Source organism: Rhea pennata, chromosome 3 (genome assembly GCF_028389875.1).
Source record: "Rhea pennata isolate bPtePen1 chromosome 3, bPtePen1.pri, whole genome shotgun sequence".
Classification (NCBI taxonomy): Eukaryota; Metazoa; Chordata; class Aves; order Rheiformes; family Rheidae; genus Rhea; species Rhea pennata.
In genome coordinates, this window is record NC_084665.1 from 29,901,528 (window position 1) to 29,921,031 (window position 19,504).

The 19,504-nt window shown below is 40.1% G+C and overlaps 1 protein-coding gene across 1 annotated transcript; it reads left to right on the plus strand.

The window, feature by feature from the left end:
- Positions 1-176: 176 nt before the first annotated feature.
- Positions 177-12,855, plus strand: ABCG8 (ATP binding cassette subfamily G member 8; the record flags this gene model as incomplete). The annotated part of the gene is made up of 12 exons (XM_062571907.1): positions 177-287; positions 1,164-1,320; positions 3,281-3,519; positions 3,934-4,066; positions 5,776-6,045; positions 7,664-7,829; positions 7,927-8,019; positions 8,904-9,103; positions 9,228-9,304; positions 10,673-10,940; positions 11,450-11,577; positions 12,718-12,855. Coding segments are annotated over 12 exons (1,980 nt in total), but the record flags the coding sequence as incomplete, so codon positions are not given.
- Positions 12,856-19,504: the final 6,649 nt, after the last annotated feature.

The following is a 19,504-nucleotide window of genomic DNA, read 5'->3' on the forward strand; positions in this document are numbered from 1 at the left end:
ACGTTTCACACTGCTTAAGAAATAGCACGTTTCTACTCTTCACAGTTCTGCAGTACAGCAACTTAGATCCACAGTGCTGTTTTACTTTATTAAATGTGTTTCCCTTTCTGTTTCTCTTTCTTTAAACTTAAATTCTTACAGCAACTTAGTTACTGTAATTAACCCAATAATCATTTTTCCAGACAAAGGTCCAAGACAGCATTTTTTGCTCCGAGGAAGATAACAGTCTGTATTTCACATACAGCGGAAAATCAAATGTCCTTGAGGTCAGAGAACTCAACTACCAGGTAAAAGTTCTACTTTATTTACTTCCCTTTAACGTGTGATTTCCTGCTCTGTTTGTAAACCACTTTAAAAGCAGCCTAAAGCTGAAGTTCACAACATTAGGTTTGCACAACTGTTGCACGGTCAAATACGCAGAAGTTTTGTTTGTGAAAAGAGAGCGTACTCAGGCTTTTGGCTGCAGTTACTGACTGCAGGCTAAATTTTCCATGGTAAAGCTGGTGGTAAGGCAGGAAAAGAGGTCTGTGCCTAGGCTTTGTTTCTGTCAATATTGAGCTAAATTATGCCCATGGGAGAGCTAGGGCAGAGGGTCTTTCGTGCCACGTAGGGACAGCAGGTGCCCTTGGTGGCAAGACGAGCCTGCGGGAAGAGACTGAGGCAGGGTGGCAAACAAGGAGGAATCTCAGGGAGCCGGTGACATTTTCCTTCTCTTTTGGGCCACCACAGCTTCTGAAGTAGATTTCACAAATGCTGCCTATTGCTTTACCAACAAAAAATACAATCTGGAAAGATAGGAAACTTTGCACACATTTGGGCTAATGAAGCAGGTAGTATTTGCCTTTAAGAGAAAAAAATAAATGTGTTTCAGTTTTCAGTTGCGAGTGATTTCAACAACATCCAGATCAACAGCATACAATAGTAGTAAGTTACCTAAGTAATGTAGAGGATAGCAATAGTTTCAGTGATTAACAGGAATTAAGACACAAGGCATGAAACCCATATGTGGCTGTAAAAAAACCCTTCTTCTATGTATTTCTGAAAATTTACAGTATTATTTCCATGTATTCTCTTCTTTGTAACATCTTAACTTCTAAACTGTTTATTGTTAAATAGTTCATTGTCCTAACTGAAGGAGCTTCTTTCTCTCTTTCTAATATTAGGTTAATGTGGCAACTCAGATTCCCTGGTATGAGAACCTAGCACAGATGAAAATGCCATGGACCAGGAACTCAGCTCCAGATTCTCATGTGTCAGTAATCCAGAATCTGAATTTAAAAGTTCAAAGTGGACAGATGCTGGCTATTATAGGAAGCACGGGTAAGAACCATCAGTTTTCTTGATCTGACCAAGTCTCAGATAAAACATGCACAGCTAGTAACAATACTCTTCAATCTTCTGAATGGCAAAATCTAGCTGAGAAACAGCTGCTGGAAATGCACCACTTATGTTCTTTAAAATGTAAAGTGTGAGGATATAAGGAATCATAATGTAATGAAATCTGATTTTCCTTAGGAAAACAATTTTTGTTATGACTTGTAAATTTGCTAGCTCTCTGTATCTTGAGGTGTGTTTGGGTGGTATTAAAGTCATGGCCTGCAGTCCTGGCTTGGGTGGACCTGAAGCAATTCTTGGCTCAGCTTCAGAACAGGCTAACTGCAGACCTAACCCCATTACCAGACCCTGGCCAGACCCTGTAAGAAAGATTAGTGGCAACTTGCATACCCACAAGCAGAGGTATTTCCTTCAGATGCAAATATATCTAAAAGGATAAAATACCACATTCAAATTAACTTATCAGAAACATAAAGAAGAAGGAAAAAAAGATGATTCCTCTTTTGTTTTGCTTGCAGAGACTTTAAGGAGGCCTCTGCTTTCCTGCCATCTTTTTTTCCTTCATTTTCTGATGGAACTGGCTTAATCTTCTCCAGACTGAGGTTGACTAATGGAGTGATAGGCTTTACCCTATGTAGTTAGTTGAGAATAAGCTCATCCAGGGGGATAACAAGTAGGCATGTGTACTAGTTAAACTGAACTGAAAAGCATCCAGGGTAAAACCATCCCATGCTTTGCCCCCCTACAGCTACGTCAGATTAGCTGTAATCTAGTGAAGGTATTCTCACTCAGAGAAAGATGATACATAATCATGTAGAAGTGTTAACTCATTTCTACGAAAAAGAAGTCCCATTAGCGTGGAGAATTTTTCTTACTACATGTCCTCAATGAAATTGAAATTGTACTTCAGAGATTCCCACAAGTAACAGGAAAAGCTTGTGATGGAATAACATATTGAGCTGTAGAAACAGTACTTTTGTAGGGTAATGTACACTGAGCACAAACCCCTTTCAGCAAACTAGTCAAACTATTTTTAAAAGCTATTTATCATCTATTTCATCAAATGCCTTAGTAAAATGGATTAAACTGCTGATGAGTTTCACATTGTCAATGGCAATCAATATGTCATTCTTAAACACAGCAATACATAGTTTACAGATGGATGGGTTTCTTTCTTTTAAATGTATATATTAAGAAACAAGTGTGGAGTTAATCTTTCAACAGGCAGACTAGAAATAAATGACATCTAATCATAATAAGAGAACTCTGTGTGTTTACATACAGTATCGCAGAGCATAAGGGAAAAAGTCAATTTCTATTTAATTCCAAATCAGGCTTTGTTTTCATTGTTTTACTTCATTCCATGAAGTATGAGCCAGCTTTTCTTAATTATTTAAATGACTTTTTGTCTTATTTAAGTCATAATGGTTTTTATGTGAATCATGATTATTAAGAGTCTTATCTTTTGTGTAATCGTAGCTCTTCAGCACCCTAGACATTCAAGTGTTCTAGATGCTGTTTCTGAATTCACAGTTCCCTCCACAAAGCAAGCTCACATCAAGCCTTCAGCCCTGCAGTCAGCGCTGCTAGTGCAGGATACCACCTTTTACCTATGTTTCAAAAGTGAGAGAAGAAAGGTAACTAGAAGAAATCACTTTTTCAGATCATGTAGCTACATCAAAGGTAAACTACCAATTCTCCTGAGAAATGAAAAAGGTTAAAGCCATGTACTCCATTCTGGAAGAGAGATTTCCTGAACGTGAGCGTATGGTTGAGTGTCAGCATTTTCCCTTAGAAGCCCCTCTGGGGCTTCAGAATAGCTTCAGAAAGGGTTGGGAAATGGACAGTAAAGGATCAAAACTTCTATTATCTATTTCTGTGACTGAATCACTTCTTAAATTAGTCCCCTAGAAACTAATTTATTTTTCAATGTTGATTTTTCCAGCTGGTGGAAAGACATCATTGCTTGATGTGATAACCTGTCGAGATCACGGAGGCAAAATCAGATCGGGTCAAATCCTGATCAATGACAAAACCAGCACTCCCCAGCTTGTTAAGAAATGCATCGCATATGTGCGGCAGGATGACCGACTGCTCCCACACCTGACTGTCAAAGAAACGCTATTGTTTGTTGCCAAACTGCGCCTTCCAAAGTTTTTTTCAGATACACAGAGGGAAAAACGGGTAATTAAGCTGTTGGAAAAAAATAAAGTTGTCAAAAATGTGTCTGACAGGAATTATCCAAAACATCCTATGTGTCAGAAGAGCTAATCTGGCATTTTTTTATGTAGATTATGAATTATAAGCCTTTTTCTTCTTTTAGGATAGAAACCAGCAATTGTTCCAAAGCTCATAAAAAATCCTGACAATCTAGAGAAAGCATTAGAGAGGCTGAAAGAAGAACTAAATTGCTGATTGCTGGAGGTTTTCAAAATTATCTCTAAAATCAAGATCTGCTTTCAAGAGGCTCTTGATCAGATAGCGCTGAAATACCTAGCTGAGTTTTAACAATATTTACCATATTTTCAGCTTTATCAATGCACAAGTATCCAAATAGCAGACTCCTGCTTTATCACTCTTACTGTTTGATTCTTCCAGGTAGAAGACGTTATAGCCGAACTTCGGCTGCGTCAGTGTGCAAACACGCGGGTCGGAAACGAGTACCTCCGTGGCGTTTCAGGAGGCGAGAGGCGGCGAGTGAGCATTGGCGTGCAGCTGCTCTGGAACCCGGGTAAGCACCCTCCTTGCACCCTGCAGCCTCCTCCGTGGCTGCAGGTGTCAGAGGCATGGGTCTGTGAGAGGACAAAGAGGCACAGTGACAGGGTGCTGGTCCATTAGTTTAAAATGGAATTGGTGCTGATGACAGATAATGCTGCAACCGTGACAGCAATAATACTGTGAAACTAGCAGTTCAGAAGCCAGCGTAGTACCCTTGACTTTGCTGTGGAAGCTGCAGCATCTGAGCTTGGCAGGCCACCTCCAGAAGACACTCCCTACCCCCACCCGAAACAGCTGCCACACAAATCACTGAAATGTGTCTAGAGCCCCTCTCACAGAGAGACCATTGTGCATCTCAGTATGAGGATTGGTTTTCACTTTACCGTATGCCACAATTTACTTTGTAAGGTTTTTGGCCTAGTAAGACCTCTGGATTGTTTTCCTTTCTCTCCCGTACATCTATTTACACGTGAGATGTTAACAGCAAAGGTCATTGTCTTGGCTACATGGTCATTCATTGCTGTCTTACATAAATCACTGACGTGACCAGCTCACATCATGAGTATGCTGCAAATTTCCATCATCTTCAGTAGAAGCAAAATGCAAGGCTCAACCTAGCAGTTACTTTTGCAGAACTGAGTGCCCTGTTTGTTCTTACATACATCAGCAGCTCTAATAATCTCTGCTGAGCCACTTGTTGAGGGAGATTTCCAGCTGTTCTTCTGCCACTGGGAGAAGCATCTAAGTCTTTGCTTATACAAAGTTATATTTTTTTTTTATTACGGGCAAGCAGAATCTTTTTTTGTAGTAAGTGATGCTCAGGGATAGATATGCTGCTACTGAAGTCAAAAAATCATTAGTTCTAGGAAAAATAAGTAGAGCTTTCTTTGCATTTCAAATGTTGTATATCTCAGCATAGAAACTGTCTGTTTACACAAGTTGCAAGTTATTAAATCACTTACAAGTTTTTAAACATCAAATGCAAGACAAAAAAATCCAAATACATATGCATATCTTTTCATATACATATGTGAAAAGGTGTGAAATAAAGCACAGTTTGGGAGGGGGAGCTATCTAAATTAATGCCATATGAATATTTATACAAGTAATGCAAGAGGTCTAAATTTAGAGTATATAGTTTAAAATATCTCAGTAGGCAGTGTACTAAACTAATACTACTGTATGTTAACGTACCAGGTATTTGTACAGGCAAAGTGCGAAATCAGTCACAGAATGGTTGAGGTTGGAAGGGACCCTTGCATCATCTAGCCCAACCCTCCTGCTCAAGCAAGGCCATCCAAAGCAGGTTGCCCAGGATGGTGTCCAGACAGCTTTTAAATATCTCCAAGGATGGAGACTCCACAGCCTCTCTAGGCAACCTGTCCCAGTGCTCAGTTATGCTTATGAAAAAAAACACAGAGAAGGACTCAAACTTAATAAGGAACCTGAATCTACTTCCCAATGAAAATCAGAAACAGTATTTTGTTTCCAGTGGGAGTGAGACAAGGTTTAAAATAATTATTCTCTGTCATTATCAATAAGATAAGAAAGACATATGGTGATTGTTAAATATTATCTGATGCTGGTATGAAGTATGGTTTTGACTTTTTTTATTTTAATGACTATATGAGGGAGATTTCATGCACCAGCACCATTTCACTTGGAACATATTTTCCAGATTGAACACACACAGTTTTCAGTTAAACTTACTGTCTTTGGCAGGAATACTGATACTTGATGAACCTACATCTGGACTGGACAGTTTTACTGCGCATAACCTTGTGATAACATTATCCAGGCTGGCCAGAGGAAACAGATTAGTTCTTCTTTCAGTTCATCAGCCCCGGTCAGATATCTTTCAACTTTTTGATTTAGTTCTTCTGCTGACTTCTGGAGTCACTGTCTATTCTGGAACAGCTAGAGGCATGGTCCAGTATTTCACAGAACTAGGCTATCCCTGCCCAAAGTACAGCAATCCTGCAGATTTCTATGGTTAGTATCAAATTGCCATTAAAAAAAAGTTACTGGAAATCATTTGCTTTCACAAGTGTATCAACTAATATATTCGTGTTTTATTGACCTATCTTAAAATGCCTTGCAGCTTGAATGACTTGAATCAATACTATTGCAAATTCACTTTTTAAAAAGACTTTTGCTTATGTGTCAGTACAGGAAATATAACAAAACCAAGAAATATGGACAAAATAAATAAATTTGTAGTAATTCTCCTTCCATTCCTACCAGGTGTAATAATTCTCCCACATGCTTAGTACTCCTTAATGCCATGTTTTAGCTGATTAGAGTTTTTACTCTAACTGAAAAAGGAACAAATAAGCCGATGATTTGCTTTCTGAGAATAGGCGTTCTCTGACTTCTTATTCAAGAAGTGTGGGAAACGAACATCCCAAGGTGAGGAGTAACACATACCTGGGAAACAAAAATGCTGCCACCCAAGCATATTAGAAAGGAGAAAAAAAAAACCCAGGACAGTCATTATTTTATTCCTCTTCTCAAAGAAATTTAATTATGGTTCCAAATCCATTCCTTCTCTAACTGCTTTTTGCAACATCTGAAGGGAATCTGTCCCTCTGATTCTGATGACAGCAGCCTCTTACCACCAAGGTTGGTTCAAGTCCAACCCACGGGTCTTTGCACTTGAGTTGGCTTGAAACCTTGTACAGACACCTGAGTGCAGTGCTCTGGAGTAACCTTTTGGGCTGTGCTTATATGGCAGCCAGGGGCAGCTCTTATCAGTTGTACCGAGATAAACTGAAATAAACCTAGATGTCAACCCCTGCAAGGACACGTTTGTCACCACTCAGCCAAGTGCAGCTGTGATGTGGGCTTGCAGCACCCCCATACAGGGATGGAGTTCTGGGGTATTTACCTCCCTTCTGATTTTTTCCCCCCCTCCACTGCGGGAGGGAGGTTTTGGTGGGAGACACACAGAGCCCCACCATATGAGAAAACGTGGGCAGCAGGAAAGTGGAAATGAGGGCCCTAGTATGGGATTAAGTTAAAAAATAATTAGTCTTATTAATTAAAAAAAGTTCACAATGCTAAGTAAACTATTGCTGCTGCTACTATGTTGTCCTTGGATAGTATTTCTCTTAGGCTTTCTCAATTTCAGGTAAAGTTTATGGTACATCTGCATGATACAAAAGGAGATGACAACTGCCTTTTTACAGATAGAGGAAAACCATACCATTTAAGCCAAATTCACATAACAAATTGTAAATGCCTATAGTACCAGGAAGTGAATTTGAATTGTTCATTCCCAGAATCTTTCAAGCCACTATTAAAATTAGATAAAAATCTGAAATAGTATTTTTTAAAAATCTTATAATGAGCAGCTATGAAATCTGTCAGTACGTCAAATAACTAAGTAACACTTATTTACACACGTTTCCCAATAAAAATAATGCACATTAACAAGTTGTTCTTCTCTAATTACCTAAAGTAACTGGTAAAGTTTTAAGAATAACTGTTGTAGCTTAATGCATACATACAGGTTGTACTGTCTGTTTATGATACAGTCTATGCTTCTAGACACAACGTGATTAAGTTATCACACCTGTAGCATGCACTCATACCAAATAATGTCTTGCAGTTGATTTGACCAGTATTGATAAACAGAACACAGAAAAGGAGATGGAAAGTCGAAGAAGAGCAAATGCTCTTGCAAACTTGTTCCTAGAGAAAGTCAAAGACTTTGAGGATTTCCTATGGAAAGTAAATGAAGGAAACAATGGTGTAACCACATCCAGCCAACAAAGGTAAAGAAAATAAAGTATGTCTGTATCTGTCATATGACAGATGTTGAATAACTGCCACAGCTTGCGCTCATTTCAGTTTTTCTTTTCTTTTGGGCAGTTCCCATGTAAATTCAGAAGAATCTGTTAACATGCCTACCCATTCAAGTGATCAGTTACCAGGAGCCTTAAAGCAGTTCACAGTATTATTAAGGTAACTGTATCTCCAGCATAAACAATTATACATCATGTTCATTTATTTTAAAGTATTAAGGAAGAAGCCCAAAGTGTGAGTTGAGCATGCGCTGGAAGTTTGGAGAGGGAGCAATAGGATGGAGTGAGCCAAGGAAGGGAAGAGTTGCTGTGCCAGGTCTTCCCAGCCACCCGAGCAACCCCCCGCCAAACATAGGGTCTCATTTCTGCCCCAGCCCTGGCCTCCTCCTGCTCACATTGCTGAAAGCCCATGTGGCTGAGCTGTGGGAGGAGGTCAGGAATATTTATCCTGGTTTTGGGTGCTGCCATCCTGATCTCTGTGAAGGAAGGCAACCTAGCCCTCAGCAAAGCCTGGGAGCCAAGTGGGAGGCTCAGGCCCTGTCACTCTCAACCTGGGTCTACGGTTTTAAGCCAGGAGGCTTTGCTGATTAGAGCCAGCATGGAAGTTGTGTTTAATGCACATATTCTCAAAAACATATATATATATATACACATATATATATATATAAAACCAACCAGCTCAATGCATGTAGAATATCACTGTCAGTATTAGATAGTATTAGCATATGCTATAGGCCCTTAACAGAGAGACTTCTGTAAGATAAGCAATCAGTTCTGCACCTCTGAGATAGAAAACAGACTTCCTGCCTCACTACCTTCTACCAAGCTTTCAGCATTTCATCTCTAAAATACTAGGTGGCTACAGATGCTCAGTAGCTTTGATTAGGTAAAAATGTTTATGGGACCCAACATTCAAATTCCTATTCTCCTCAAAGAAAGCAAGTTTCACAAATGAAGGTTAGCAGAGAGTTTGAGGCAATATATCTAAATATATCTGGCATTAGTAAGTACTATACCTTATGGTAAATGTTGCTGTTTTCCTAGTCGCCAAGTCTCCAATGACTTCAGAGATCTTTCAACGTTATTAATCCATGGATTTGAGGCGCTTGTCATGTCATTATTAATTGGATTTTTGTACTATGGCCATGAAAAAAGCAGACTCTCTATTCGTGACACAACAGCACTGTTGTACATGATAGGTGCACTAACCCCATTCACAGTGATTTTGGATGTTATTGCCAAATGTAAGTGTCAGTTTTATTATAAATGTTATAAGCTATCAAAACTAGAACGAAATTTTTAAATCAATGAAAAAATTATACATATTGAAGGCAACTCTGGGATGAAATCAACCTGTTTGTGCTGCAGGTCATTCGGAAAGAGCGATGCTTTATCATGACTTAGAGGATGGAATGTATTCTGTGAGTCCATACTTCTTTGCTAAGGTAATTTGTTTTGTTGTCAGGAAATATGTGTAGTTGGCTTTAACATGGAAAAAAACAAAGTTTTGTTATATCAACAATCACAGTCATGTCACACTTTGTTCTTTTGTGTCCGCCAGAGAAGGCGATCATTCTCGCTTCCCTGGCATTAACTCATTAAACCTCAAACTACTCCAGACCTGTTGCCATAAATCACAGCTCAGATCGTAGACCAGAAAAGCTATAGAAGAATCTTTCACTGTGTCATTTGGCCAAAATTTGGAGATTCTGCAGGACAAATTTGTGGCTTTAGACAGTTTTACATACTTGCATATTTCATTAGGTGAAATAGCTTTGAAAGTTTGATAATGTGACTTAATCCATAACACAGAAAATTCAAATTAAATGCCTCAGTAATTGTAAAACAGAAATAGCAGTATGCTAACTGTGACATTTCCAACAGTTATTTGAATCTGCACTGGTCAGAAAAATGATTGTATTAAATGTGTAAAGTGCTAGAATTTATAGAAATTGCAGATGATTTTTTTTAATTATCTTCTCCTTCTTATAAGTGTTTAGAATAATACTTTCTTTGCGATTTTGCCACTGTGAGATGAGTTCTGCTTGCCATGGCATCTGTAATTTATGTTTCCATTTCTGCAGAAGATTTTAAATGCTTATTAGTGGTTGCCAGAGAAAAAGTATTCTTTGCATTCTGTCACAAAGATTGCATGTTATTCATAGAAAAATCGATGTAATTTGTTACAACCTTTCTACTATCCTCTAATACTAAGTCTTTCAGGAAAAAAATCATAATACTATATATATACCTTTAAATATTTGAGAATATCCTAAGCGTATTTTTGTTTTACAGTGAATTAAGCAGTTGACTAACTGGGCTGCCCTTGGGACAAAGTGAGGAATTGACCAACCATAATCATAGTTTATCTCAAACCTAAATTCATACTAGATTCAACTAAAATTTGGACAAAACATACAGTTGCAATGAGTCAGTAACAGTATTACTTCTATCAAGCCTATGAATTTTTAAGAAAAAATGTCTTAAATTCTTAGAAACTGACAAAACTGTAAGAAATATCTATTCCCTAACCGGAAGCTTCTCAGCTTAACAATTAGCTGTAGGAACTGTCACACTAGAGAATAAATTAGTGAAGATTTTCATTTCTGTTGGGAATTTTTTTTTGCATGTCACTGATAACACTTAAAAAGGAGATGATTGCATTTTGAAGGAGTACTTCCTGCAGACTTTTTTAACAGTCCAGAAGTACAAGAAGATGCATCTCAGAAGGTTTGTGATTGCCATTCAACTTATTTCTCCTCTCTTTCTCTCTCTCTCTCTCTCTTTTTTTTTTCCTTCTCCCTCCTGAACAGACTTTGGGGGAGCTGCCAGAGCACTGCGCTTTTGTTATCATTTATGGGATTCCCATCTATTGGCTGGCAAATCTCACCCCTGAACCAGAACATTTCCTTTTGAACTTCATCTCCGTGTGGCTGGCTGTTTACTGTGCCCGCACCATGGCGCTTTGGATGGCAGCGCTGCTGCCTACCTTGCAGCTGTCAGCCTTCTTCAGCAACGTCCTTTTCACTTCCTTCTACCTGAGTGGCGGTTTTGTGATAAGCTTAGAAAACCTCTGGACAGGTAAGATGGCCTCAGAACTGAAACACTGGTAATTTCCATCAGCAGTCGGTAATTTGGAGGCTGAGCAAGTGCCATGCAGGAAAACTGCTTTGTTCCCACCACTACAGTTATCCTCTTGCATGGTGATAAGGGAGTCACATCATTCCTTTGGCATTAGTTTCTCCATCTGAAAATGAGGTAACAATGGTGAGTTTTGTTAAAAAAAAGCATGAATAAAAGGCTGGATTTGTCCCTAAATTTCTGCAGTAAAAAGAATTATATAAATGAATCTGAAACTCTGATGAGGCTTATTTGGCAGTAGGAGATTGATAGATGCTAACCTCCTCTAATTTTCCATTGCCACGTAATTATATATCTGTCCTTTTGTTCAATAATAAATTATTTGTCTACAGGCCTCTGGTTATCAAGAAATTAGACAAACCTACTGTATTTGGCAGCAACATTTTTCAGGTGCCAAGTAACTTCTGTGCATTTTACCAATTTCTTTCTTTCTACCATTATTTTTACAGTTCCATTCTGGATTTCTAAAATATCTTTTCTTAGATGGAGTTTTCAAGGCCTGATGCAAGTTCAGTTTAATGATCTCATGTATGAAATGACTATTGGAAACATTACCCTTCAAATACCAGGGAAACTAGTAAGTTGCTATCCAATAAAAATTGTTATAGTTGATAGTTAATTGGAATGCTATTTACATGCCTCTCATATTTATGTTGATGCTATAGGCCACAAATTTGCCAGCCCCAATCAATAAGCAAAGTCACATTTGGCATATTTTAAATTGGCTTTTTCCTGCCTGGAGCTGGGTGGCTATTTGACTTTTGACAGTTGTCTTTGCTGATCCCTCAGCCCTAGTATGACAGAGCTTTGTCAGAGGTTATGGGAGCAGCCTCCCTCTCCTAGCCCATATTTGATCCTGAATAAGCAGAGGGAATCAAAAAGATCAAACTGTGATGAAGCTCTGTGAAGTTATTCCTAAACCAGCATTTGCAGAGGAGGGAAAGAGACCAGGAAGTGCCTCCCTGGCTCCTGCAGCCTTCCAGGTACAGCTGTGCAGGGACAGAGACATGCTCAGCCCTTGCTTGAAGCCGGCTGGGTGTGAGCACACTGCCCACAGAAACCTCTTTACTGCATTTTTGTGGCCTTCAGCTGCTGCCTGCAAGTCCCATCGCAAAGGGCAGTGTTAGGTCACTTTGTGCAGCCTCCTGAATTGTGGTGGATGATTGCAGGGAGCATGTTCGTGGGCAGCTGCCTCCTTGCCCGTACTTGCTGCCCCAGAGTTGCCTTGCAAAGCTGTTGGAAAAGACTTGGAGGCTTGAACTCCACCAGTACAAAGATTTCAAGATTTGCTGATATAGCAGCTGAATCTCCTGACATTTTACACTTGGAGGGTTGCAGCTATAGCTGCCAACAAAACTTGCTTCAAGCAGAGTCGTGTTCAGATGTCTCTACAGCAGTTAGTCCTTTTATGCCATTCTCTTTGATGAACTGGGGGGAAAAAAGTGTTTTAAAAGAGCAACTATTTCCCATCTAAATCCCAGCTTTATGCTTGCTGCAGTTGTTTGGAAACTGAGCTGCATACCTCTGAAATTCCACGGTCACTAGCAGCAGCATAGCTGAAATTGACTGCCAGACCACAGTGACCTCTTAGGTAATGGTTACGTCCAGCTGGAAAAGAAGGCAGGATCTAAGAAGCAAACACACATAGAGGTATTGTTTCACAGATCCAGCATGAAAATTTTGCCAGTTCCTAATTTTGTATTGTCTATGGTTGCAGGTAACACAGTCTCTGGACCTGGATTCGCAACCTCTCTATGCAAGCTATCTCATCCTTGCTGGTATTATTATTAGTTTCCTGATTTTATACTACTTATCTCTGAGGTTCATCAAGCAGAAATCACATCAAAACTGGTAACAACAAAACATGCAGACAAGGTAGCAGGTTACAGGGTCCCTTGCACAAAAACGCTCACATCTTTGCTCAGCATGGAAAGCATCAAGCTTATTTTTTGCAATCTTTGTACATGTCATTAATTCTTCACAGCAAGAACAAGTATCTGCACAGTATGGAGTAATGAACTGAGTCCCATGAACCACAGGATGGCAGCAGAATACCAACAGTGGGAAGCCAGGTTGTGCTCCTGGATTCAGACCAATCTGTCATGGATAAAGGAAACTAAATTGAGACTTCCACATTTTTATTTCTGATGTATGGTTTTATAGGTGCCAAGATGCATCTAAGTTATCTACATCTTGTAATAGCCTGAGCTGTGGGCCACAGATTCAGAAGGACCTATCCCAATTTATGATGTTTGCGGTTTTAGTCAATTTTTGAATGGATAGTGATCATGTACTTAATTAAGGAACCTGTGAGAGAAGCAGAATCAGCACATACAAAACACTTCATTTTCTGTAGCTAGTATAAAATTCAGCGCTCATACAGCATAATGTAGAGGAAAGGGACGTGGAGAGAGAATTTCGCTAAAGCTTCAGGAGAACCTGGTACAGGCAAGGACAGAAAACAAATATTAATTATTCTATGCTGCTTATAATTGCTCCAGTAGTTTAAAATTTTGCCTGTGTTCTTTCACTTACATGCTGATGATGCCCAAAATAAGTATTTTCTCTCTGTATTCATGATTTCTTTTTACAGATATATTACCTACTTGTATCCATTTTTACGGTATAAATACACACAAATTGATTGTTACTAATCACATCTTTCTCCATGTTGATAAACATCATAGCAATTTGCCAATTTTGGTTCCTAAGATTCTCAAATAGAAAATATCAATCCTGCCCACCCAATAACTGAAAATCTAATGCCTCAATCTATGAAATGCTTGTAATTGTGCACCTACCTTTATGTAGTCATGAGCCAAATGCTCAGAAAATTAGGTAAGGACAAATAAATGGCTGTAATTCATGTGTAGTCATGGTAAGCACATATGCAAATCAGGTGCACAGTTGTGCAAACATTTTATATGATTAGCTTACTTGTTTATATAATATTTCAGTGCATAGCTATGTGTTTTTTTACAGCCAGAAACCCCTCTGAAGTGCATCTTCTACTTTCATTTACTGATGTGCTATGCACACTCAAAAACTCCTAGTATACTCGGCTGTATAATACCCTGGATATTGTTATATACATCTGACTTTTTAAGAAAAGAAGAAATAAAAATTAAATATCATCAATGTTTTATTACTTCCATTTGGCAAACAGGGCTGCGATATTGCACAGATGCCACACAGTAATAAATTTTGAGGAAGACCCTCGTCTAAAGACTTTAAGTAGGTCTGAAAGAAAAAACCTCAACAGCTACAGCCTTAAACAGCAGTAGGAATTCAAAACACTCCAAGGTTTTTCTAAGACAAGTTCTACCATTCCTTTCTTGCTCAGTTTCATGATTTTGAAAAACACTCTTGATCTTATTCTAGTGCCATTTTGAAATTATCAGATTTCCATTGCTTTCTAATGGCAAAGCCAATTCTTTCAGTCCAATTCAGCATCATTAAATTGTCAGAATAGCAGCTTCCTGTTTGATTCTTAATTATTCCTTTTTATTATATTTAAGACATTCAATTTTTTAAAGTGGTTTACTCTTCTTTGTAATGATCTGTTGTGATTAGAATCTCTTTTATATTACACTGAAGTTTTACGGGTGTATATTGGTACTTCTAGTCTAAACCTCTATTTTCAAGGTATTTAGAGGATTAAATTCTAGGCTGACTCTCTGTTGTGAATTCACTTTGATGTTTAATAAAAAAAAGGAGAGAGACAATGGGAGAAATTAAAGACATAAGGGACAGCTCTGAATTTTAGGGGCATATTGTCATGCACAGAAATCTTCAGGCATCTAGATAAGAACATACCATAGCCTTAACTTTGAATTTCCTTCCTTTTGTGAAATTAGTCAGGCTGCTGACATTACTTAAACAGCCTTTTTCAATTTAAAATTCCACCCTCCTAACGTTATGCAGCAGGACCAAGCGGTGTGAGCGTTTCAGAGGTGGTGTTATGACAAGGGTAGATGTATACATAATGGGGACTCGAGCTGCGAGCCCGGGAACAGCCATCCTGTGGGGTGTAGGAAGAGCTATCATAGGATGTGGCCAGGCCTGTGTTTACACAGAAAAGGCTCACATTCGATATACTACAATTACATTGGCAGGTTGCCTATGATCATATCTTGTTTCCTTGATGCCGAGGGATGGGGAATATAGGCTGTGATTATTGTTCCAGGCTTTAGCAATAAGAAGATAGGAGCCTTGAAACACCAGCAATTAGCGTTCCCACCTGACAACAGCACGCCGTGGGGCTGCGCACAGGGACGGGTGGGCGGGTGACACGCAACCTGCCCCACTCGCACAACGGGGAGCCGAGAAATAACACGAGCCGAGGTGGAATTACGCACCTCTCACGCAGCGAAGATTACGCTATGGACCTCGGTATCTCCGTGCCCGTCCCGCTTCACGTTAGCCATGTGCAGGAAACATCGTGCGGGTTTCACGGTGCCACAGCAGAGCTGCTGCTGCAAAAAGGTGGCCTGAGGGAACGAACACCTTCCTGTGAGCTCTAGCAAAGGCTGAACATCATCATCTAGTGCCACCCCAGTGCTGCTTTTCAAATTTCAGAGTAGTCATTCCTCTGCCCTAGACTCTTTACATCTGTCAAAGTCCATGGCTTCCCTGTGCTTCCTCAAACGGCACAACAGGAGTTAAAGGAGTTTGCAGCCATCTCACAGCACGGAGACTGATGGTCACAAGCCAGGCACTACCCGCCGCTCATCCCGCTCTCTCCCCCATACGTGCCAATGCTGATCTTGTTGTGACTTAAGAAATGAGCTAAAGCAGATTTTACATCAGGGTAGATGGCTACTAGCCAGGTGGCCAACGCTGTTTCCAAAGGTTCACCCATGGTCATCCTTGCTCTCCTCCACACTCCCCAAGACGATACCAAAAAGATCTCCTTGCTTACGAATCATGGTCCCAGCTGCTACAGGCAACCAAGTCAACGCAAAACCTGAACGGTTCCATACCACTGGTTTTGAAAAGACGTAACGTTTCACTGCTCACGGGTTGCACGTTCGGCATTTTGCCTGGCTGCTGTTTGAATCGCCCAACGCACGAGCTAAATGCAATGTGCTCTCGGGCTTCAGTTTGCACACGCATCAGATTTGGGAATGAGAACCTCAAACGCAAACACCACTAATATTTGTAAAGAAAAATAAAATTTTCAAATTTAGAAGTGAAAAAAACTTTGTTGGTTATACAGATGCTATAAAAAAATAAAGCGGTGTGTGTAAAATAGAGGTGTTGGACCAACATAAGTCTTCAAGTATTAGAGGACAACTGTAAAGAAACAGATAAGACAAATTTGGGTCTTACTACTTAAAATTTGGAGAGATGTGGGAAGTACTTCCCCAACCTCCACTCCAAGTTTATGTGGTCTCTCCACTAGCAAGAGGGACAAACTTTTTTTAGCATAGGAAACTGGATTAAGAAAACACTAATTTGCATGCTGGCTCAGGTGTAATGGCAGTCCTCCAAAATACTTTTAACTCGTCCTTTGAAAAGGACTAGCTTTCACTCTGGTTAAGCTACATTAATAAGTAGCTGTTAGAAGTTCCATCCCATATTTGTTCATTGCAAACTGCATTCAGAAATGCTAAATCCGTTACAGGTATCAATAGCCATCCACTTTAAAAAAAAAATCTTAAAAAAAGAAAAAGTCGTATGCAATACACTATGCAGGGAGGATGTGTAAGAAATTACAGATCTGCCCACTTCTACTGGAAATAACAAACGTTTCAGATTTTAGCTATAATGATTAATGTTAATGGCAGTAGACAAGAAACAGTGTATACGGAGCTCGGTGACATGCTGCATTTTTTTTTTTTTTTTTTTTTTTAATCTGAGAGCCAAGACAAGCTGTTCACATGTTAGCAGCTATTAATTAAGGCAACAATGTTTAAGCAGTGGGTTGAGGTAATTTTAAAACTGCTTAACCCTTTTAAGAACTGATGAGCTTTAAAAGTGTGTGTGTGTCTCTGACTGCATGTATGTGTACATATGTATATGTACATGTGTATGCAGGTATAGATATACAATACACATATATGTACGTGCATGTGTGTGTATATATATATGTATGACAGCTGACTAATTTGTTTCAGGGAATATTTAGAGAGCAATTTGGATCCATAACTCTTAAAAACGTTGTTCCCAATTTATGCAGTTAAATATAAAACCATTTAGTGATGCTGATTTTTCAATTTTTTTTTTGATCAAATCAAACATACGGATTTACTTTGAACTGTAAATTATGTCGGTGTTCTTTTGCTTTCATGGTCACAACAACTTGATACTTTGAGCACTGCCAACGATAAGAAACTGCAGCTTACGAGCCCTCCTCAGTCTTCCCATCGGGGCTGTAGAACCAGCCTCCGTCCTCATCAGCACCTTTGGGTCTTTTGCTACTTTGCAGCATCTTATCAGAGTCACATTTTGCTAACAGTATCAGCATATCTCCATACTGTCTGTGCTTTGCTTATATTTTTCATTTATTTTAACAAGCAGGGTTAGAGGCATAAACGTTCAAACGTTGACCAGAACTCACAGAACTCACCGGTGCCACTTGCGTCAAAAGAATTTGTGTTTTGTACACAGGCAAATCAGCCCACGAGATCTGCATCTACCCCTGCAGCACTGTATTTTCAAACAAACGCACGGCAGTCGGAGAAACGTTCACAGAGAGTCAAAAGCTAAACGTACAGAGCACCGGATCCGCAATGCTTTCCCACGGCCCGGCAGCGGCACGCGCCGCCCTGGCTAACGTCGTCTTTACTCGCCTTGGCGCGCTGGCGGCCGGGGGAAGAGGGTTTAGAAAAGCGGCTCTGTTGGGTTTTTCTGTTTGTTTCACCTTTCATCTGGAAGGTGGAACGTCCTTTCGGAGGGAAACGTCTAGCACCTCTGCGACGCCGCTTCCACCTCTACCCGCGCTTTGTGCCCTACACGAGATCGGGGCGAGTTTTCCTTCGCAGACCGCGTCACTGCGCAGAGCGTGCCCTAAAAGCGCCGAGGGTTAGCGAATCTCTTGCTTTTCCATAAATGCCCATAAAGACTTCTTCAGTAAACTGAAATTTTGCTAAAAACACCAACTTCCTGGCTTGCAATCCCTATCGGAGCTGCCGTGGCGTTCAGGCTCTCCGGCTGCAACCGCTTGGTTTGCACACGCGCGTTTCGGCTTTGCCCCTTTCTAAAGGCGAGAGGGAGGAACGGGGAACGGGTATGTGGCTTTGTACGCTGCAGAGGGAATTTCTCAATGCTTCCACATCATAAAAATGCATTTCAGCTTTGTAGCGTGCTCAGTGCCATAAGCGTGACAAATTTCCACTGAAAAAGCTCTTGTGCATGACTGACAAGAGTAAAGCCACAAATTACCGTAATTTTATGCCCCCTGTAGCTAGTGGTATAAAACATAGTTTTCAGGCTTGTTTTTACTTGCTGAATTTAGACCAATTTATAATGTTATTGATGACAGTGAGAAAGACACTCAAATGCAGAAATTGTATTCCTAGGCATAAAAACAATTTGGAAAACAATATTTTATATATGCCACAGATGATAAAGAATAAGGTTCTGATCAAAAATATAAAGAAAAGATGAAAACTGAAGAGTTTTTTAATGAATTTAAAATCTATGTATATGTGTGTGAGTATGTGTGCATATATATATATATATATATATATACACACACACACATATATATACATACACACACACGTATATATATTTGGCTATCACACTAGATCAGGACTCTTTTCCTCCATGGATGCTGAACAGTTAATCAGGTGCAACATGAGATATTACTGGCGCTCTCATTCTGAGCATTTCTGTTCAAAATCAGGCTAAGTCAACAAAATCAAAAAGGAAAGCAAAAGCCTCGCTTAAGCAAAGCCTACAGATATATGTCTCGTAATGGATTTTCCAGTAAGCATACGTTTTTTATCGTATTTCACATTTTTAGAGAGTAATTTTATTCACAGAGTACACCAAAGGCCCTAAAAAACTGACAGCTGCTAAAGATGATTAAGATTTACAGTCAGGCTGACCTCCGCATGGGAACCGCTCAAGCTACCACCTAAACTGATGAAACGAGGACGCCCGGAAACTGCGCGAGAAACGGTCATTTTTGGCTTACGCGGGTTGTTTTTCAGAGCGTGCCCGTACTTGCCAGTGGGCTCAGCAACCTAACGCGGTCGCTTTGGTCACTGCCTCATTTCGAGTCGCGTATCAGAAGGTGCAAAGAAATCGCGAGGGTACCAGTGCCCAGCGCCGTCCCCTGGTTAGGCCCGGTCCTTCGCGCCACCCCTCACACTCCTCACGGCGGGGACCTGGTTCCTACAGCTGCTTTCTCGTTCGAGGAGCACGAGGTGCAAGGGGCCGTGGCTGGAACAAACTTCCCTTGTGATTTTTGGCACCATAGGAGGCTCCTATTTCTCAGCTACCCAGCTGTAACTGCAGGACCGGCAGCAGGAGCTGCTGCACGCGGCTTGGCT